General features: G+C 39.0%; 1 protein-coding gene across 2 annotated transcripts; it reads right to left on the minus strand.

Moving 5' to 3' along the window:
• Positions 1 to 415: 415 nt before the first annotated feature.
• On the minus strand, positions 416 to 21,807 carry LOC122417654 (uncharacterized). Of its 2 annotated transcripts, none has more exons than XM_043431374.1 (5): positions 21,459 to 21,807; positions 7,122 to 7,275; positions 4,504 to 4,653; positions 3,990 to 4,163; positions 416 to 3,687 (listed from the first exon to the last, which is right to left on the minus strand). In XM_043431374.1, exons 2-5 carry the CDS (start codon positions 7,264 to 7,266, stop codon positions 3,653 to 3,655), a joined length of 504 nt encoding a protein of 167 aa, XP_043287309.1. In that variant the 5' UTR covers positions 7,267 to 7,275; positions 21,459 to 21,807; the 3' UTR covers positions 416 to 3,652. The 2 variants fall into 2 exon arrangements, with proteins under 2 accessions (XP_043287309.1, XP_043287310.1); XM_043431375.1 differs by having other exon boundaries at positions 3,990 to 4,145; positions 21,459 to 21,801.
• Positions 21,808 to 23,680: the final 1,873 nt, after the last annotated feature.

Genomic DNA, 23,680 nt, shown 5'->3' on the forward strand with positions numbered 1-23,680 from the left:
TTTTGATATTCTTATGAAACCAGCTGAGAATAAGAGAATGATGAATGTGAAAAAAATCGAGTTTAACCGCCCGAAAATGACTTATTTACCGTAGACTTTATTACCGTCCAATTGAAATTCGTTTATTTTTTATTACTTGAAATTATGGAGTAAAGCGGATGAAATCCGTCATATTGAAATCGATAAATATATACTGCCAATAAATATAATAACCCATACACACACGCAAACACACACACACGTGGCCGAGTTAGTACAAATATTGAATAGAGAGAAACAAAAGAAAAGCTTGTATTTGCCTGACCAAAGGAAACAACTCCGGCATGTAGAAGCCGAAATGTATTCGACCCCAATTTATTCTAATAGCATGAACAAATTTCGGGATTTGTTTAAATCGAAAAAAAAAACGCCAATCGTCGTTAAGATAAACGAAAAAATATCCGTCCATTTAATAGTTTTGTATCTTTTTTTTAATACATTTATACAATTTAGGGTAGAATTTTGACAAAACTGTGTTGTTCAAACGATAATCTCGACTTGCAGCTTTGTATACTATTTTTTACGAATAAACGGAGGAAATAAAAGAATTTCAATGAAAATATTCAAAAACGTTGTTTTTCATTTCTTATACATAATTTTTATTTTTATTGACAACATTGCATTCTTTAAAATTATTGTGTTACATGTGTCATGATTACACCGTTTTATTTTTTCTTTTTTTTTCTTTAATATGCAAGTGATATACATTATACAAGTATTTTTGTATTTTTTTTTTTTTGGTTTTTATTTTTGGAGTATTTGGATCGTCGGTACAGATAGATCGAATTATCGACACGTCGCCTGTAGCACAGGTTATTTGTTATTTTGTTCGTTAATTCATCGAGAATAAACGTGACGACACGAACTGTTTTTTTTTTTCTTTCGTAAAAATGACAAATGTTCGTTTTCTCGCCACTGACTAATAAGTAAATGCAGTTTCAAAATAGCATCGAGAGAGCATCCCATTCGTCACGGTAACTTTACTCGTAGATTCCATTTTTATTTTTTTATCTTTGTTTATTGTTTTTTTTTTGTAATTCTTTATTGTGCGCCAGTCTCCTGTCGTTGTGCATAATAAAATTCTCCACGGCTTTGTTAGTTATTATTTTTTTTTTATTTTAATGCTTTTCAATGCAAATGAGAAAAAAAAGCATTCTCGAACCGAATCTGAATTCAGAGCTGGATTTAAGGATACCGTCTCGAATGAGATTTAGCCCTGTAGACAGTACGTCGATGAATATAAAAGTGTACAGTTAAAATTCGTGTAACTGTAACTACGGGTTTTATTATCATTTTTTTTCTGCCTTTGCGCAAACAGAATTATCTAAATTCCATGAATTTCTAATTTACCGTCGTCAGATTCACTATGTCACAGCAGAAATGTGTAAAATCCAACATTTTTTCACTTACATTTCAAATCATTCAATCCAATGCAAATCCCATCGATTTTTTGTTCTCTCATGATGAATTTTCATCGAGAAAAAAATGAAAAATCATTACGAGTTACTACACGTGTTAAGAAGAAATAAGGATAGTATTGAAATACAATAATAAAATAATAATTGTTTTATTTCCTTAAATGTAATTGGAAGAATAAGATTTTGCCCATTTCTGCATTTCAGGCGAGGATTCAGCCTAAACACATGGTTTTTTCTAAAATATCGAAAAAAATTCTTAAGAGACTTTATCGTCAATGGCATACCGCCAAATTCTTCATTTATCTCTTACTTTTCCCTTTTTTATGTTCTATCATGCTATGTTACAATGCGATAAGCACACCGAGAGAATCCATTTTTCAATCGTTTTCAACTACGTAAAGAGGTAAAGCACGAGAGAGATATACAATCTATTTAAAAATTGTTGTTTTCAACGATAATGAGTCGAATGGAGAAACAGGCACGACTTTGAGCGAAAAAACATTTTTATTTCATACTTTTTCGAATTTCATTTCCGTGCAAAATTTCTGTTCTTCGAAATGAACATCTTTTCTGCAAATGTCAGAGAAAAAATTATTCAACAAATTAATGCTAATTCGACGCAGTAAATCGGATGATAAGGTGATCTCATTTTTAAAATTCTAAGTCGTGCCCATTTCTGACCCGATATCCCACGGAACTGATCTATCGATCTATGGATCTTATGTATATAAAGCCTTAATTTACGCGTTTACGATTGATATGGTGTGTATGTAAATTTATTCAAGTGTTTTGTTGTTTTCTTTCTGGAAACGAAAAAAATGTTTATTTCTGTCTGTTTTTGTTTGTTTGTTCTATGTATTGCAGCAATAAATGCGATCAGATTGAAACGATCCAGAAGTCTCATCTCGCGATTCCTTAGCGCTACAATCGACTACGTTTTTCTCTATGATTCGAAAATGTTTTGAAGAATATTTTCACTTTATCTTTGTCGCGCGTGTGTGTGTGTGTGTGTGCGTGTGTGTTGCCTGTTTTTTTTTTTTTTTCATGAGTTGGGGGGTACGGTGAAACATTTACGTTTTGCTTATGATATATTTTGAAGATTTATCGCGTTTCCGAGTCGCAAAGGATCGATTACTTGACTTGTTTTTGTTGATTTCACGTCCGGGAACGTTTGATGCAACTGGATTTATTTCAGTTTGATTTTTATGCTCATTGGTGATGCATCGAAGGAGACGATCATTCGTACAGATTTATTGACACACAGATTTATCGACCAGAAATAGGGTTTCAACACATTTATTTCCTTTGTTTCTTTTCATTTTTATCTCTTCGCAATGAAATTAAAATTCGCGTTCGCTAAATTTCACCCTTCATTAATATATTTTCATTATTTATTCTTGAATTATTGGACAATTCGTATTTTTAATTCATGCGAAACACAAACGAGGTATTTCATTAAAATCGTTATTTAACCCTAATTATCATTGGAACAACGAACGTTTAATCGTCAAAAAGATTTACACCGAGTTTTTAGATTATTATTTCGTACTATTTCTTCTCTTTTCGTTTATTTTTTTCATTGGATTCTTAACCATAATTTTTGTTTACTGTTATTTTCCTTAAATAACGATTAACGTGTTTTTTCTGCTTCTCGGAGTATTAACAATTGAAAAGTCGATTACAATCTCTAGCTAACACGAACATCTGATGGGGCGGGGAGGGAGGGAAGAAATTGCACGTTTCTTGCTTATACTCGATGTTGTATCCAACGTTCAACAAAGATTTACGTTCATTTTATATTCGATTATTGTACAATATTAACGTGCTTTTGTTTTCATTATTGTTTTCATTCGAGAAGGACAACTGGGTAAAGTATGTGCAAAGATTAATAGCGCGTTTTCTAAGATTTAAATCACGCTATTCTTCGCCCTTATGCGACTCTATAAACCTGACCGGAAGTCTGCGTTATGTATAGAATATACCGAATTTGTATTTTATTTTTGTTTCTCGCTTGTGTCGATGTTTTCTCCTTTTGAAGTTGACTTTTTTAAAACTTTTAGCACGAATCATCGAGACGAAAGGATTCTTACTCTGCCGATTATGCCTGAGAGATATAATCAGTTCCGCTATTTTTCTTATTATCATCACGACGCGGATAATGCGTGTAGAAATTTGAATGCTCCTTTTTCAACGGCTTACTGCTTTACAGTCTTCTTGTTTGATCGATCACCTGAAAAAGAACGAAACAAAATCTTTATTTTTCAATTATTGCTTTTTCGGGGAAAATACATATTTAATGGCGAAGGAAAAGGATTGAAAAATTCAATTTTGAGAAGTACGTGTGATAAGGAAAGTTTGTTTGGAGATAAAAAAACAAAAATTTTGGCACAGTCAACAGTTTTTTTTGGAAAAAAAATTTGTTTTGTTGGGAAAGGAAAATTCAATGGTGGAATATTGAATTTGAGACAAACCCGGGAAGAGAATGAAAAACCGGACGCGAAACTTCTTCGTTTCGTCAGAAACTTGACTAACCTTTGTTAGATTTTTTTGTGTTGTTTTCCGGTTTACACCTCTTCGTAATACGACGTGACGGCTCGCAAGATGCGTCGCTGTTCTGCTTGAGGGTGTCGACTCGCGTCATCGAGAGATTCACGCATTCGCTAAACGTACCCTTTTTGTACCGACAGGCTGAGCCACCAGCAACGCATGTAATCACACATCGACGTATTTATTATTTTACAGAATTCACCACCGAATCAACCAAACGAAATGACGAGATTCGTGAAAATGTGAAAAAATCGATTCTCTATTCGACGTTGTTTTGAAAAAATCATTTGAATTTCGCGAGTGCAAAATCAAGAGTTTTCGAATATCGAAAAGGAAGAAACGTTGCAAGTATAATTAATTGATCGGGGTAGCGGAACGTTCGGGACGAGTATGAATTATTACCACGAACGCTCGATAAATCATCGAAATTCACCGAGGAGCATTGATTTTTCTCTCATTTCCTGGAAATTTTCAAAACATCACCGATAACGTCCAGTACCTTTTTTGCATTTTTTCTGAATAGTTTTCGACTGCTCGCAGGATTTATCGCCTTTTTTCAACGTGAGGCTTCGAGTTCTCGTGTTGGTCTTAGGATCGCACTCCGACCACTGGCCCTGGGTGTATCTGCACGGTGCTGGACTCGCGGATGCTGTGGAACGACGAGATATGAAGCATGAGTATTTTCGTGTATAGTCTTTCGTTTCTTCCTTTTTCCGTTGGTATCTCGTTAGCAGAGTTATTCAATTAGTACACGATGCACAATGGCGTTCATTGAGCTCTTGAAGCGAGCTCGCAGAGAGGAGCTCTATGTATATTGATTATCGATAATGCTCGGGACTCCAAACAGAGACGAACAAAAATGAGATTATTGCTCTCGAATAGCCATCGAATACATTTCGATTGATTTTAATTCTAAATAAATATATTTCTTTCATTATCGTCTCAATTAAAAAGCAAGTTCATCTGGTAATCGAATTAACACAGAGATTTTGATAAATTAAAAATTAAACACAGCAAGAAATAATAAAAAAATGTCCTGTCAAAGTTTCAAGGCCCGAGGATAATTTATTGGGGAGAAAAAAATGAAGGATGTACAGGCCCAAGGGCTGTTTTTTGATACTACTCTAATTTTTTCATCTCTCACAATCTAAAATTTCTTTTCTATAACAGTGAATTTTGAAGATTCCCTATCGACTGTTCGGTTGAAATGTTGACGGTCGAAAAGTACAGAAAGTAACATATCCCTTTTGGCCACAGTCACTTACTGGCCCCATTAAGGTATAACTGGATGGATAGACTCGACCAAAAATTATATCTTGATCGGAATTTCCGTACTTCGTGATGCAATAAAAATCTGTAAAAATTCAACAACATTTGGAAATCTATGAACAACAATTATCAATAATAATATTGCCCAAAAGTTAATAACAAATTTTTAAAACAATTAATTATTCAATAATTTTGCGGTGACCTATTGTTTTTTTTTTTACAAATCGAATGTGCGCATTTCTGTGAATGCTCGTGATTTTTTTCCGAATTTTCATGGATTTTTGAAATTCCCTTTTTTAAATTTTTTAAGTGGCTCCGTTTGTACATTTTTGATCCAGTAACCTTGAGACTTTTCAAAACTGATGGTAAATATGTCTTCTAAAACATATCCAAAATGCAAATCTTTTAAAATTTTTTTCAAAATTTTTTCAAGAAATTTGAAAAATCCACGAAAATTCTGAAAAAATTCATGAGCATTCGGAAAAATACACACATTTGATTCGTAAAAAAAAAATAATAGGTCACCGCAAAATTATTGAATAATTAATTGTTTAAACAATTTGTTATTAACTTTTGGGCAATATTATTATTGATAATTGTTGTTCATAGCTTTCCAAATATTGTTGAATTTTGTCAGATTTTTATTGCATCACGAAGTACGGAAATTCCAATCAGATATAATTTTTGATCGAGCCTATCTATCCAGTTATACCTCAACCATCTTCAAAATTAATTAATATTTATAAATTAGATGTCAAAGATTAAAAACATCATTTACATGAATTGAATCGCGCGAAATCTAATGGTACGTTAAAAAAGGGGGGTCTGGGGCCATCTGAATGATAAATATTGAGTCGAAGACGACAAATGGTTACAGAATCTTGAAATTTTGCAGGCCTCATACGTCACTTGTCATATATAGCGCCACTTGTATCATATTGTCAATGGAAGTGACAGCTGTACTTTTTATTAAGGTTATAAATGGTGATCTCTGATCTAATCTGTCAACTGGCAATGTTTAACATTATCAAACGTTGTCTTTTCGCAATGTGTACTATCGAATCATGTGAAAAACTCGGAATGAAATACGTTCTGCAGGGAACCAACTTAAATATTATTCACGATTAAAAAATTAACCCTTAGTGTGCATCTGGGGTCGGGTTGACCCCAAAATTTTTTTCTCACATGAATAGCATTTACAGATGAGCATCTCATAAGTAAAACCCCCAATATTAATAAATCGTTATCCCCTCTCTAAAAGTAGGGAGCATAGCCAACTTCATACTCCAAAATAGATACACTTTTTGGAAGGGTTGCAAAGTGGACTATTTTTCCCTTAAAGCATGGACCCTTGTCTGTAAAACTCTGTAAGGATTTTTTTAAAAACTCAAAATTTAATTTTTTACGAGAGATTTAACCGAAAAAGTGCTATTTACGCGCACTATCAACTTCGAGCACGTTTTTGAACAATGAAAAAAGATTTTTTTGGAAATCCGTCTTTGCAGCCTTAAAGTTGGATCGATTCACTGCAAAAAGTGACTAAACCTTTTATTCCGAAAAGCACATAGTTACCGAGATATTCGATGTCAAAAATGACCTGGGGTCAAAGTGACCCCGTGTGCACGAAATGTCTCGCTGTGAAGGTGTGCACACTGAGGGTTAATTTTTGTATTCTCAAATCGAAAAAGTTTCGTGACAGTCGCACGATTTATCATTTTTAACGATCAATTCGAAAGTCGTTTCTATTGTGAAGTAACTGGGATAAAAGAAATAACAATAAGGATATGTGCGTTGGAAATAATTGGATATTATCGGTATTTTTCCAATATTTTTCTTGTGTATTCGTACCGCGTTCCTTGGTGCCTCGAACCGTTCGAACGAGAAGGTCCTCCCTGTCGTCTTCCTCCCAGAGATCGGATTCAGCCGACGCTGTTATTGCTGTCATCGACAGAACGACTCCCCCCACCATTATCAAGCTCCACCACAGCTTCATTTTATAGACCTTGAAAAAAGAAACGTACAAAAAATAGAGAAGATGAAAAAATAAAAGGATTTTTCCAACAGGCCCGAAAAAACGAGAAAAAAATTATTTCATTTATTTCTTCACTAATCGGGGAAAAAAGATAGAAAATAAAAATGTATTTTTCATTTTGTTTCATGGCTCCGACACTATGTCCGATGAAATTCCCATAAGCCTAAAAAGGGAATAAGATTTATTTGAAACAATGGAAAAAATGATAATACGAATCGGATAATACGAATAACTCGAGGTCAAGGGAGCGATAAAAATCGTGCAACGCTGAGCAGGAAATAATATTCCATAAGAAATCCACTAGGAATCCTATGAAAAAGGAAAGATTATTGAAAAGTCGATGAACGAAAGCACAGCTTAAAAAAATTGCGCGTATAAGACCCGGGGGCGTCGCTCGATAAAAGTGACGATGCTCCGGAGCATAAAAGATTAAGAGTGAAAAAGAAAGGGCTCGACGAGATAGTGTGTCATAAAACTAAAATACATAATAATAAATTCGGCTGATGGTGTTGGACGTTAGCTATGCAGAGTAAGTTCCACGCGATGAATAAAACGCCTATTTAAACTTGAGGATGGACCTTGGATCCGTGTACGTGTTATTTAGTTGTTGGCACGGAGGACAGAGGGTGCTGCGGCGCAGTACAAACTTTGTAATCGGGGATGGGATGGTGTGCGGTTATTTTCATAATTCGAGTATTACCGTTACATGCGCGAGTAAGCAGCGAGAGAGAATGAGAGCAAGCGTTGTTAATTAATAGGGAAGTGCAAAAGGAGCGAAATTATAGCAAGTTTTATACACAAACACACACACGCACACGCGCGAGCGCGCGCAAATCTTTGACTGCGGGCTCTCTCCGAGGTTCCCGCAACGTCCGGTGTCTTTTCGTCGCGCATTGAATAAACATAACCTTTGTGCAAATTCATTTTACAAACACCGAATCATGGTGATATATTAGTTCGGTGACGATAGGAAATGCGGTGGCCTGACCGCTGGAGCGTTTACGTTTCGATACATCGACTCGAGGTCAATCGTTCCGAAAACTCTGTTTCGTTTACGAGTTTTAGGCCGGCGTTGAATCGAGCTTTTATCGAGCCTCTTTGTTCGTCCCAAAACAAACTGCTGGCCTATCGAGTTGACTTTCGCGACACTTTTTCTTTACGAGGTTTTTATTTCTCTCGACTCGCAAAAGAATCCAAAGCGTCGAATAATTCGATCTTCAAATACGATTCATATTTTTTTCTCATTTATGATCTTTTAGAACTGTTACGATGACATTTTGCTGGTAATTTTCACAATTATCGTAGAACTCAACTCACTAATTTGGATCGGACGAAAAAAATGGTTTCTCTTGAATTTTTAGAGCTGTTGTTCCTCACCGGATGGAAAGATGAAGTTTTAATTGTGGAATTAAACTTGCATGAAGCGTCTAGCACGATGAAAAAGTTTATAAAAAGTGTAATATCGGAAAAGAAGCATTTTTAAAACGCGTACGCGTACATCTCGTAAGAACCGGAAATGAGAATAATGGAAATGTGAGAAATGTAAGTACGAAAGTACAAAAGGAGTGGAGCTTTTTGTTCCTCCGTCACGAACGATATGGACCCTCGCTATACGTCAAATCCCACTTTGCAGCTACGAAACAGACCTATGTATATCGACGGAAGCTTCCCTGCCGCATGCCTATGTTTGCACCGGTGCATCTATGTGGCATACAAATATACGTACTCTGTTTTGTACTTGCTCTAATGAAATATCGACTTTGAATAAAAACTCACTTCTCGGCTCCTCGCGACGCAAACCTATTCAGCTCAAAATGCTCTCTTATATTAAAATTTTGCTTGTCAACGTTTGTTGGAATTTCGCGAGTTACGCTCAAGCACTATATTTCATTAGGCAATTAAAAACGTTTCATCATTAGTGCAATGAGTTTGTGAAGAAATAGTCATTCGAATGAACTCGTTAGAGGACTATAATTGATATTTTATTATTTTATTTGATGAATTACATGTAACTGCCTCGAACGAAGGGGATTTGAGATTAATTGTGACAAATTCATTTGTTTCATATCTTTGGTTAGTTCATTTTTACAGGTATTTTTTCTTCGTAAAAACTTTCGACGATGATAAAATTCTCTGCTGTTGTCCTACGAAATCGGATAAATGTTGTTCTTTTCTTAAAATATCGTATAAATTCAGCCTCGCTGAATCGAATTAAAAAGTTGAGTTTTCAGACAGGAAGAGGATCCCAGCAGATCGAGCCCTGCTAATATTTTTCTATTATAAAAGATATTTTCCTTCTCGTTTCCATCTCTCTCTAATCTCATTTCCTTTTGATACTTCTTTGTTGCCTGACGGTATACGAGAAGAAAAAAAAAACACGGTCGGCATGTTTGCTCGGTTTAATTCTCCAATAACGATGCAACGTCGAGATAAACTTGCAGCATCCAATTATATTTGGAGCTCAATCCTTCGACTCAAATTCCCAGATGATTTTTACAAATAACTCTTTTTTCTTGTTTTTTTTTTACAAATAAAAATATTCGAAAATTCAGACTCCGACTCGGTTGCGTTGAAAATAAATGGGAAACGCGGTATGCGTTAGACTCGCTGCGATATCGAATAACAAATGTTCTTTCACTCGCTTTTCATTTTGTTCAACTTCCACCTCGACTCCCAACTCTTTCAATGATAATCCGATATTTTCCCTATTCTAATATTCAATTAGTCGAGCTTTGACAGTTGAACTTTCACCAATAGAGAAAGCCTTCAATTTTCGATGCACTTCTCTCCCTCGAAAACAATAAAACTCACTCACAGAGTCAACCTATTTTTTCTCCAACGCACAAACACAAAAGAATTTTGGACAATGTGAAAACTCAACATTCGCCAGGTCCATTGATCGAATCATAGAGAATAAACGATTATCCGATTTTGGCAACTCTGCCGAATGATTTTTTTATCATTCTGCGAAAAGGTGATTCGATTCACAAGTCAAATTTGATTTATACTCCGAGTGTGTACTTTCACCAATAAAAGAGAGTTTTTGTCAGGGCGGAGGGTGAGAAAGCTCGGTCCATCCGCGTGTCTTCATGAATCATTTTACGAATGCTGCTTTTTTCGTATTCATCTGCCGAGTATCATTCCGCAGCCTGGCTTTTTCATTCGTGAGCTTTTCGTGTTTCACCATTTTTTTCCCTCCTCGAATCTAGCTCTCGATTTTTTTGCAATTTTCTTTCTCCTTCTTTCTTTTTTATTGTAACCTTTATCTCTCCGGTATCTCGTCGTTTAATAATCCTAAAAAGCTCAAACCAATATCCCTGATTACTTATCGCTAGAGTTCGTAGTATCTCTTGAATACTCGATGCGCTCTCTTACTGCACGATTCCTCTGTTCACATGCCAGCTGCTTCCCTTTTTTACCATATGTGGACCATTCCCCTGTAATCCATATTAAAGTTGCACCGGATTGGACGGGGCGTTCTGCGGTGGTGGATGCACCACATAAAAATAAAAGACAACGTATCTGAGAGAAAAACCTGAATTTGGGTGGAGCGATAAGAAAATTCGAAAAAAATCCTAGTTCTACGAAAATTCTGTAAATTAATAGCTTTAGAAATGAAATTGGTGGGCCGTTCACGTGGAAAATCTTCGGGAGCTCGGAATAGCTTGAAAAATATTGTTTTTTAGCTAATCGGATAAAAAACAATTCCAAACGTCGATGTGGATTCGAGCTGAAGCGACATTCTCGAGATTCTCCAAGACGGAGAATCCTCCGGATGGAAAAAAGTTCATGTGGCGAGCAGACTCCGGAAATTGGAAGGAAAAAGTGGGAATTCCATGTGGAAATCGACGACCAAAATAGAAAATGAGTAAAATATTTAAGATGAAAAAAAAAAACATACAGTTGGAGGGTAAAAATTGAATTAAAATAACAGAATGTACGTTGAATTTCAATGGTGGACCTGGGGGAAATGAGGCGAGTCTGGTGTTCCAGATGGCATATCGCTTTTCTGATATAGAGCGCGCAAGGATCGTTAACGGTTTAATGGGTTCAGGCCGTACAGAGTGTGTGTACGTGTGTATTTTTCTTGCTTGATTTTTCTCTCATTTCTTAACGTCTTGAGTTCTACGAACGATGTTGGAGTACGCCATAATCGGTAGTGGAGAAAAATGTTTTTGCTTCGAACGAGTTCGAGATTCTGAAATCGATCGGGTAGAATTGTGGAATCAATGGAGAGGGGACTGCGCAGTGTTCGCGGAGAGGATCGAGATCGGTGCTTCGATCGATTCCCTCTTCGCGTAGCTTCATTCGCCCCTTTCATTACGAGGCTTCGAAATATTCTACTAAACAAAATGGCGCACTTTAAACGTGCTCCGAGAACTTGGCTCTCCGATGTACGCCCTTTTGAGCGATTAGCGGTTACAGGCACGAGATTCTCGGATAAACGACCGTTCACTTTTTTATCACCGAGGCTCGTGCTCTTTTCTCCTTCTCTCTCTCTCTCTCTTGCTCTCTTTTTCTCTCGCGCTCTGTACAGCGATACTCGACGATGGATTTTTATTCTCGTACATTTTATATTTCAGTATCTCCTTTTTTCTTCTTTCTCGTACGTCGTATAACCATGAACAGGAAAATATGGATATTAATATACAAAAGAGCCTTCTGGTGGTATCGAACCAAGCCCCTATTTCCGTCTCTCTTTCTCTCTCTTTCGCTCTTGCCTAAGTTAAAAAAAGCTGACTACTCGATTTCCGATAAAGGGCGCGACTGCAACTCATTTTAAAAAATCTAACCGAATATAAAATTATTATTCGTTGTTGTTTTTCTCTGTCGAAACAACCTCGTTGTTTCATCAATGTAAATCTTGAAGCAATTTTCCAAAATAGCAGGCCTGCGGGAGAGCTTTGCTTCGCGATGGAAATCAATCACTAACCGAACGAATGACGATCAGTTTATTTACGAATTCTTCATATCGGACACGTGGCGTTGCTCGATCGATCTCGAAATACCGATTTCGTTCGACTTTTTTCTCACTCGATTCTCGTCGTTTCTGTTTTTCGCTGAATCCCGAGACACTCTTGACAGCGGGAGGGCCAGCAAGTTTGTTTTTCTTCTCACAAGCGTCAGGAACTTGGTCGAATTTTTTCGTGGGAGATCGTGGTAACTTTCGCTCTACATCGTTTGTAAACTATTTAGTCTGATTTCGATTTTTGGGAAAAATCACTGGGGCGAAAAGTGCTTTTCACGTTGCTACAAAATTTCTAGTCCAACGTACAAGCTCGAAGATCGTTCATGATTTTTCGCGCGATCATATTCCTCCCAAAAAGTAGTTCGATAAATCGAAGGAGCCGAGGAATCGAGATGATTCAATAAAACCGAAAAAACAGTGGAATTGAATTTTTTTTAGAATATCAAAATAATGCAACAGCTCGGAATATTTTTCAACAAACAAGTGAAAAGCGGAGACCCAATGAATTTGCGAGCAGGATTTTTTAGAGCGGAACGCTGAGCGAGCGGAGGCAGCAAATCGAAAATTTGTAGCGGCCCAAACTTTTCGAAATCGAAGGGTTCTGCAAACTACGAAATTGATTGGACAACCGTTTAAAAATAGAGATTGAATTCGATGGAGTTTTAAATAATTGAATATTTAAGAAAAGCTGTTCCCGATGGACGGTCGTGGGAGCGTAAACGCAACGAAGGCGAGACCGAAGTTCCGCGATTCTCGGTAAATAAAAAAGGCGAGTGAGAAGGGTCAAAGATATAATGGATTTGATGAAGATTGGCGTGCCAAATTCCACTGTTTATGATTCGTTAAAGGGCCAGATGTGAAGAAGCATGAAAACGAGCGTTTAAAAAATAAGGTTACGAGAACGTTAAAAGTTTTGAAACGTCAATGCCCCTCTGACGAGGGAACGATTGGGTGCTCGGGTGAGTTGACGGATCACGCGAGCGTAGCTTGATACACGCAGATGTTTGAAGAAGCAGCTCGATGTGGAATTGAGCGAGAAATTGATCCGAGGCCGAGATGCAAGAAAGGCCAATTAGGAGGCTGCAAACAATGCGTTTTAATGCTTCGGTTCTCCGTTTCGCTCGACCTTTTGTTTTGTTATTGATCTGTGTGCGTGTGAATGCGCGCGCGCGCGCGCGTGCATTCTCGGTGTATTTCCAAATTCATTAACTCGTGGACTTTGAGAGCAAAGTCCATTGGCCTGGCAATATGCATCGGCGGGGTTTATTGCTCTTTTTACACTCTCTCGGCTTTGAACGAAGATCGGCGAATAGAAATTCGCGAGAATTGGGTCGTTGGGCTCAAGTGTCCCTTCGCGCAGCGCGAGTAACTAAATAAAAGAGAAGGCGAATGAAGGGGAGTGGAGGGGGCGAAAAAACGAGTAAATAAGGGCCTCGGAGAGGCGAGGCGCGCCAAATTAAATTGAGAGCAACATGCGGAGAGACCCGAACTTATGATGGATACAAAGTTTGTTTAACTCGCGGTGGAGTGCGTCGCAAAGACACTCGGTGACCTGTTCTCGCGCTCTCTTTTCATATGCAGTCGAGAGACACGTCGGGCTAATTAGCCTCCCGAGAGAATATTCTCTCGTGCACTCTCTCCGGAGCTACGAATACGAGAAGAGACGTTGGCTTTTATTAAAAACTCGTTATACCCTCGTTAAGGTTTTACTTAGTCGTTAGAGTTATCAGAGTGTTACCAGTCCGTTTTCCTACGCATCAACTTTTAGCCGATCTTCATAATTGTTGCATCTCTCCGCGGATCGAACATTTTTTTCTCGTCGTTCCGAGACGCCGTTAGAGGAGAAATTAATGGGTTGGCTCGTCGTGTGGGGAGCGCCAGGTTAGGAAAATAAATCGAGTTTTAAATTCTTATCCGAGGGGTCAAAATGACCACTGGAAATCAGCGAATAATCGAGAATAAATATCCTCTCAGATTCCTCGAGTGCAAAACAACCTTTGAATAATCGACGGAGAATATTCTTGCGAATAATGAGGGAAAATGCCTCGACTAGCACAAATTCGAGGTTTGTGTTATCGTCGTAATTATCTTAATGTCCGAAAAGGAACGAGCGCTATTAACAGGGGCGAAGTAATTAATATGAAAACAAGAGCGGGAAAGGCGAATTAAGGTGAATAAAGGATTAGTTTTGTTGGTTGTTTGTTTGGGGAGGAAGAGAGCGCGTGTGTACGAGTAAACAAAAGGAGGTTAACCAACGCAATTTGACGAGTTAAAAATGAGATGTGGAGTGGCTTCTGTTTGGCCGGAATCTGGCTGCCTCTAGGTTTATTTATACGGGTATATTCAGCGGTGAAGGAGAATGTCTCCGGGTCTGAAAAATGGCTGCGTGTGGGGTTGACGTTCCTGGGGGTTTCTCGAGGGACTAAGATGAAGAGCGTTGCTTATATTAGATCTTCCCCATGCTCGGTGTGTTCCTTGAAAGGATCTCTCAGCGCAGCACCGAGCGGCAGCTATGTGTATGCGCGATATTTATTTACTGGGGGAGTTCCTTCGCTGGGAATAAGAAATAGGCGAGATGAAGAAGAAGGAGAAGAAAAGAGGGGGCAAAAGGAGAGAACGAAAAAATCTTGGTGGCTCACGAAGTAACCGGCCATTTATCTCGCTCGGGGTTAGGCAAATTTCAGCCTTCTGCGTTATTATTCAACCCCTTTTATTTTTCCATATCAGACTTCCAAATTGAATAATAACTGTGCCGTGAATAAATCCTGGCTGCTCCACTGTCCTTTTTAAAAACTCTTACTCTTTATCCTCGACCTCCTTTCATCTTTTTCCCTCGTATTTGTACGTGGACCGTGTTTCATATTTTTACGCATACGCCGATGCCATTATTTGCAAGCATTTATGTAGAAGCTCCGGAAAGCCCGTGCCCGCGTGGACGCCGTGAAATTAAGCTTCTGCCGGAGTGCTCGCAGAGCCGGGAGCTTTCTCATTGACTGTCAAACTTTGAACTTTCCCCTTCGCTACGTTTGCGCAGCTCATTTACCGCAGAGCAGTCGACTCTTTCTTTAATTGATTTAAAAGTGATCGACAACAACTCGAAATAACTATTTTTCAGAATAAAAATAGTTTCGATCATTTTCATAAAAGTAAAACTAAAACTTGCACGAACTCGGAACAAATAAATACACACGCCGCTCGCGAATAGCGCTCGGAAGTGTTCACAAACAGCCGGAAGTTGGGGATACAAATAAAAGTACGGTAACAAAAGTTTAACATCTTCTGGGCCACGAGGCACGAAATTTTTCTAGTTCCCAACGAACCTGTGCGCCAGCTACTTGGAATGAAATCCCCGGAGTAGGCAAAAAATGCAGAGAGGCGGAGAGTTGAATCCCGTCGTCGAGATTCGGCACACTGCAAAGTAGAAATGCTTCCAAGAGCACTGTATTGCCAGAATAAATACACACACACACACACACAAAACGACTTGAGAATTATCCAGAGCGCGGGCTCGTTACGTAGGCAAAATAGAGAGATAGAGGAAGAGGGAAGGAGAGAGCAGGAGACTCAAAGAGGCTGTAACGTTTTCCGTGCCTCTATCTGTTTCTGGCTACTGGCTCGGGGGCCGGTACACACTTGACGATGACGGGTCTATTGTTAGCAGAGTCTGTTGGTCCGACGAACTTTCACGAGAAGCTTTAATTAAGGATCCTTCAATGAACCGACGAGGAAGCAACACCGGCATTTTGATCGGTAACGGGATGACTTTTCGATCGATCAAGTATGAAACTTTTTCAGCACAATTTATAGGCGCGGTAGAAAATTGGGAGCGCAGGAGTACAGTCCGCTCGGAAAGTCGTCGATCGAGAATATTTCGCAGAGAGCCTCGGAGCTAAAAAATGCGGAGGAACGAAATTGTCGGAGACCGGAATTCCGGGGGGCTTGTCGAAGGGTCGAAAAAACTGAGCGTACTGCTTGGGCGAAAGCCCAAAATCGAATTGTGCCGCACGAAGAAAAATATAGCGACGAAAATCCTTAAGGCGACTCTTGTACAGTAAAGTCGAAGATTTGTACCAAACTTCATCGCATTTTTCGGCTTCGGGCTTTCGGAAGTTACCGAAAAAATGGTCTCGACCCCGAGACAATGAGCGTGGGATCCCCGTTTAGAGGAGAAAAGCCTTCGGGAACGACGGATCAATTTTAATGGTGTGCGCGAGGCGGGAAGGGGTCTTTGAGACCTTGACGAACTCTTCTCTCCTTCTCACATATATAGGACGCCTCTGTTCTCCCGGACGACTAATTGTCAGTCCGTTTGTGGCGGATCTCTTCGACTTCCGGTGGGCCGCCTCCGCGTGTACGAGCGCGAGTGGGACGACGAAATAATCTCTCCTTCAAGCCGATTTCGACTCGACTCGATCGTTTGTTTCGAAGCTTTTGTACCATTGTTGTTGCCAAACTGCGAGACACCAATTTCGACCTCTATTTCTTTCTCTCTCTCCTCTCTCTCTCTCGGTTTGATTCTTTGAAACGTACGAAAGTTGAGTTCGCTGCGAAGCTAACGAACGCGCTTCTCCACGGGGAACTAGAACTCGGTCTGTGAGCCAAAAGAGTTTTCGGCAAAGGGAACTCGGATGAGTCTGGTGAGATTGAGGGACTCGGGATGTTAATACATCGCTTGAGAGATTCCTGGAAAGAATCATTTCATTCAAGAAAAAATGAGACTTTTCTTCGTCCTTGTTTCACTTCAGTTTTCCCTTGGAACGAACTACAGCGAAATTATAATCGACGCAACCAAAATTAGTCGGTGATAAATAACGAAAAGCTCAGCACTCGAAGGGAAACAGCGGCCTCGTATGAAAATATTTTAAAACGTTTTTTCTCTCCGGAGAAGCGAGGGAGGCTCTGACCGATTCTCAAGTGACTATTCGAAATGTGCCCACGGGCGGTTCGCGAGCTCAAATTTTAAGGGGGCTCGAAAACCCCCGGGCTCTGTACGTGCATTACGGGAAAAAGCTTATTTTCCTCATCTTTTTTCTCCTCGCTCTCCTTCGGAGAGGACAAATTCTGTGCAGATGCTTGTGCGACGACTGGCGAGGCTTTCAGAATGCACGCAGGCAGATTATCCCTGCGTCTCTCTTTCAAGACTGTTCTCTGTTGAATCTTCAAGGGTTCTTCTCCACGTTTCTCTCTCTCTCTCTCTCTCTCTCTCTCTCTCTCTCTCTCTCTCTCTCTCTCTCTCTCTTTCACTTTATCTTTATATCTTTCTTTTCTTTGTCTCTTCGCAACTGCACCACGAGTTTTTCTCTGTCTCTCTATTTTCTCGACCACACGACGAGCTTTTTTTATTTCTTATTCTCTTTCTCCTCGTCCTTTCTTCTTGTTTGGCTCGGAGCATGTGTTTCTGACTCGCACACACGTACACGACACGTGTTTCGTCGTCGACTCGTGGAATCTCGAAGCCGGAGAGAACGAAGCGAGCGAACACGACGCGACGTTCTTGTTGATCTATCGCTTTCTCTCTCCCTCTCTCTCTCTCTCTCCTCGTTCTCTGTGCGCGAGAGTTTTCGATCTATTTTGTTCGGAAGTCACGACCTCTGGGGTACGACGAACCGGCTCGTCCGCGGGGAAGCTTCTTCTCAAACACGATAGCAATAAAAACAATAATAACGCCTCGTTGAGATAAAAATTTTGCGACTTTACGATAAATGCGTAGATTCGTTGACTTATCGCTGGAGACCGTGCCGGAAGGAATGATTGCAATTATAACATGCAAAAAATGAAACGACGAGAGATAACGAAGAGAAAGCAGGCGGGAATTGGAGCTCCCGGTTCGTCCATGTGTCAAATAATTCCACGGCTTCGTACGGAGGCTGGAGCCCAAGAATATATTTCATCATCGGGATTCGTCCAAAATGCAATCAGACTGATGGCACTTGGAGTCACCAAACGGTTCATTTGCATACATCTCCCTGTCTCTTTATCGTTTTTTTATTATCATTAAAATTGTGATTATTATACGATTTATATTATGCGTTGGTAAGAGCTCCGCGCGCGTTTCCTATACCGCGATTATTTCCTTTTTATCTCTTTATTCTTACTTCCGTAGCGTGCCAGAGGTGAATTTTATCTCCTTGAAATTCTTACTACATTAGCCCCTTCGGCACACCTTTTAATAAGCGAGAAAAGATGGGAAACTGTGACTTTCGTTTCTCTGAAAAACTTAAAATGTACTTTTCGCGGAGAGCGAACGATAAAGAACTTCAATTTCTGCGCGGGCGCGCCTCTCTCTGTGTGAGAAATTTAAATTCAACGGTACATGAACGCCATTTTAATAAATTTCGACCACTGACTTTTAATCGGAATATATATTAAAACTTTGCTGCCAACTCTGCGCACGCTTCGCGTATGCTAATTTTATGATTTATTTTTATCATTTTTATTTTTTATTCAGATCAGTTTTCCCTTATCGCAATTAACCGAGAACCGTTTATGCATCTTTCGCCACAATTTCGCCGCTTTTTAACCAATTTTTCTCCGACAAGGTCACTATCGGAAAGTCCACAACGAGCGCATCGAGTTCGTAACTCCCGGTCAACAATCCTTTTTCGTTTCGTTCGTTCTTTCTCTTTCTCTGTCGTAGCGGTTTCCTCTCGTAGCTGTTTGTTATAAATTTAGACGAGTGCGATTGTTATGTCTCGTTTAAACGAAAGCGTAATCGCTCTCCGGAGATCCACAAGGGGAAGAAATACGTGCTTGACCAACAGCAAACTTCTCCATTCGTTTCGTCTCACATTCGCTTTTTTCTCTCCCCCCCCTCCATTCCCTTGAGTTCCTTTACGGATTTAAATTGTGAATATTTCATACTCCGAGTATGTAATGAAATAAAATTCAACGATAACAACAAATAGCTCGACATTTACTTTCCGAAAGGAAATCTCAAAAACAGAGTTTTTTTTAATGGTTTTTACGGTTTTCAAATGCACTCGATTTCCAACTGACAACGATGACGAGAAAATACTCGTTGCGGTTACATTTCGAGGGTATTTAAGGAGGGTGGATGACGAAATCAAAATAATCAGAATTTCATATAAAATTTGGTGATAGCATTCTTTGGCATCAAGTATACAAATACAATTTTTTTCAAATTTTTTTACCACATGGTTATCGAACAATTGAGCGTTAAATCGAAGTTCTTATGCACGAGATGTATAACTGTATGTGTGCAAACTCTATTCTTATAGACGTGAACTTTAGTGTTCAATTACTCGAGGGCTATGTGGTAAAAAAATCTAAAAAAAAATGTATGTCTTCTTATATATTTTTAAAGAATACATTTAGATCAAATTTGATTAAATTCTTATAATTTTGAAATTATTTATATTTGTCGTCGCGATCCACTTTCCTTAATGCCGTGATTTTTCAAAAATTCATTATTCGCATATGAATTTTTAACGTATTTCCATGTGGATATTTCTTCTCGACGCGTAGATAAGCACCAAATTAGTGGTTCAGATTTTTCTCTGTATTCCCTTTAATCAGACGGCAATATAAATATACAATAAAAAATAGACGCGTTTTCAGTGGAGCTGAGAGTAAGAGAGCGAGAGAAAGAGCTCGAGGGAAATTTGTAAAATTGCTCTCTCGCCTTTGCCTTGTCAACCCCTTCGGTCTCTCGGATCCAGTGTTGGAAGAGTAATATTCCTCGTCCCATTGTTCACTGACCCGAATTCAAAATTCGCTACCCGAGCGAGAGCGACAGAGAAAGGAATAGAACGCCGGGACGTAAAAAAGAAAATAAAGCGCGAATCGAAAGCGCATTATCGGGGACAAAAAATGCTTTTGAATTTTTTTATTTTTTTTTATTTTTTTTTTTTTATCCTCGGTTCGAAGCATTTTTTTCGATTTATCTATAAATTTCTCTACGCCTCGAAATAATTGTTGAATCGAGAACTCGGTGCTACAATTCGATTGCTAAATTTCTGCTGGATTTACATTCGTTTATATTTTATCGTTTATAGGGTTCGAGAAAATTTTGAACAATCAAGTTCCCGCGGCGTATATTCTTCGACTTTCCGTAATTTACGAGTTATCGATTTTGTGGGTCGAAGCTCACAGAGTTGTACTCGATTGCCCAACAGTCTGTACCAATTTTGAATTTTCCATTAAAAGTATTTTCTGTCTCTCATTTTCATGGCAATTTCAGAGCAAACAAGTTTCCGTTGCCCTTTTCGCTGCAGTGTATTTTTTAAAAGTGAAAATTTGATAATAAAGAACTCGCTTTTCAGAAAAAAAAAAAAAACGTACCAACGAGTCCGGGAACCCAAAACGAACGATTTTTCGAATGATTTCCCTTCTATTGGAACGACACCGATGTCCGTGAATGTCAAACAAAGGATTGTTTCATTCGAAAATAGATAAATAGGGGTTTGTTGTTATAAAACAGAACTAAAGTTAACACGCGATCCCAGAGCCCCCTGCAGCGTCCAGACTCCAAGAGGATCTCGCGCGCGCGCGCGCGCGCGCGTCCCAGGATTAAAGTCTGTCAACGTTCGCTCTTCCCCGTGGCATTTATCAAATACTTCAACAAACTCTGTGACACGAAAAATGAGCGAGACACAAAAGTTTGAACTTCGACTCTACAGTGCATCGATTTGAAAGTAAATAAGTCCATATAAATCAGACAATTTTTTTAAGCTTCGTACACTGCTTTGATGCGAGAGTTTTTTGTTTTTCGCCGAGATTGGCAGAGGTGAGGGGGGGGGGGGGGGGCGGGTCTCGTTCGGAAAATCAATGAAATCGCGGTACGTAGACTCTCTCGCGGTGTCTTTCGCGTTTACCGCGTTGGAAGCTGCGTTTCCTCACTTCTTATCGAAGCAAAAATCCTCAAACATGTTTTGTGAAATTTAAAACGTATTTGAAGATTCATTCTATTGACGATATATAATAAGCGATAAAAATGCAAAGAAAACGAAAAAAAAAGAGCTTAAATTCCGTTGGGGAAAAGGTAGTTTTTTAATTTTGAAGAAAATTTAATTTTAAGAAAAAGTATCTTGCCATAATATCAAGTTTAGCGAGGGGAGAAACTGAAATTTTCGGGCTTCCGAGAAATTGAGTTTCGTTACAATCGTAGAGTAACCGCATACAACAACAGTGGAATAGAAATGATTATTTTGACTTTTTAACTTACTTGCGCGGCAGTGTTCAACCGTCCTCCGTGAGTCGAGTCGTTCGCAGACTGATCTCTTCTCTTTTCCTCCGAGATCGTGCTATCTCGCGCGCGTTTATTTCCCTCTGGTCAAAGGACTCGAGGTATTTTTGTGTTTAATGCAGGACAGAAACAAAACAGTTCGAAGCGCGATAGAGAAAATTTTGGAATAATTTTCGATTTTAGGGACGTATTTACGTTGACAGAGAGATTGAGACGAGTTTTCAAAGGGATGATCAACGAACCGAGTTTGAAGCGAGAGGAACGAGTTTATACGATAGACTGTGGCGATACGACGAGCCTTCGTCGAATCCTCTCGGTACAACTTTCGTAACGCGACTGCGCTCAGCGCTCAGTGCGCTCCCTTTCTGGAGGAATGCTTCACTCCACTGTATCCCCAAAACATGCCTATGTATATGTGTGTGTGTGTGTGTGTGTGGGCTGTGTATAGAGTCGGGAGACTAGTTGAGCATGCGAGCCTAGCGGCGAAAATTCAAGCATACAAAATGGCCGCTCAAAAGGTATTTTTCGAAGGACTGTGGAAAACGTATAAACATAAATATTTATCAAATCGGGAACACTATTCTAACCTGTGAAGCTTGGATACTTCGAATTAAACCGTTTTCATAAAATATTTAACAAATCAAAAATCTGTTTTCATCTACTTCTAATAAAATAAGATAATTGCTCAATTGAATTGTACAAAAATACTCGGAGAGTCTCGGGACAAGTACATTGACAGCTCTGTTTGCTGCTGGCTCTGGAGCGGCTCGAGCCTCGCCGATCATAATAAGTATATGAAATGATTCGCAGTGGTGTAGATAAATTTTAGAACGATTATTGCGAAACCTGGAAATTGATCGAGCTAAAATTTGAACCGGAGTTTAATCACGCGACGGAGCCTAAAATCGGGACGATTTCGTGCGTAATAATTGTAAAGAAAAAACTTTGTACAAGCGAAATTCGATAAAAATTATATATCGTGGGAAAAGTGGAAATAAAGAATCGTTGAGTGCGTTACGTGTGGACCACAAATGATCTAAATTTAATAAGAAAAATCATTTTTAACTGGCGCGATACTGTCAAATAAAACACGCCGATATTGTTAAATGAATGAAGATGAATATTTCTGACTCGTTACCAGCACCTAGTGCATAAAAAAATTTTTTGATTCTGTAGGACATTACGAGAATGGCAGCTGTGTTTTCTACTTTTTCGCATCGCAGCAATAGTCTTGAAAAATTGATAACAAAAGAGTTGCTCATTTACATGAAAAGAATCGAAAATTTCTTCGATTGCGATGAAATGGATTATACATTTTTTTAATTTATGGAGACCAATGGATCGAGAAATATTTCGACTGCTCCTTTTCGGTGGTGCGAATATTACTACATTGCTTTTTCGATCAATTTCAAGCTAAAAACTTTGAAATTTCTGCAAACCCGTAGTTATTTCAACTTTTTTTTTATCTCCGCCGTCTCATATACAGTACGATTTGAATTTAAGGAGGTTCGGTCGCGTAGGGCTTCTATGGGCGCATGAGCGAGGCCCTCTCATTTTTTAAATCCGCCTATTACCAATACTACAACGGATTATAAATTTTTTATTGGTAATTTAATACATAACTGATGAGTCACGCATCGATTAACAAAAGCTAAAAAAAATTGGTACAATTTGACAGTATACGATGGTGCGCACAAGAATATGAAACGTCGCAATTCTCCATTTCACTATGTGTTCGTTTATTTCCTTGTCGCATTCATAACCCCGAGTCCCTCGAGTTGACAGCACTTCACTGTTCCCGTTCTCGTTCTCTCAACCCCCCGTTCTCGCTCCTTTGCCCCAGAGACCTCTAGCGACAGCCACCGGAAGCTTTCCGGTAAGCAACACTCGCCAAAATCGAACGTTTGTTGTCCCGTTTTGGGTGTGTAGTTGATTCCCTTGCGTCGTGAACTTGGCGAACGATAATGAATTCGTTGAGGGACATTTTTTAAATCAATTAAAATGTTATGGTTATTTTTATTCGTTCATTTTGTTTTCATCGTCGATAAAAGAACATTTTCATTGCACGAAATACGGTGGCCGCGTACGAAATAAAAAAACTAGCGATACAGCTTCAAAGGGGAAGATACAGGTCTTTGCTGTAACGACGAGAAACAAAGAATCAGTGAAACACGAACTATCTGAATGTACGTTACATCGGA

The sequence above is a fragment of the Venturia canescens genome, chromosome 10 (assembly GCF_019457755.1).
Source record: "Venturia canescens isolate UGA chromosome 10, ASM1945775v1, whole genome shotgun sequence".
Taxonomy (NCBI): Eukaryota; Metazoa; Arthropoda; class Insecta; order Hymenoptera; family Ichneumonidae; genus Venturia; species Venturia canescens.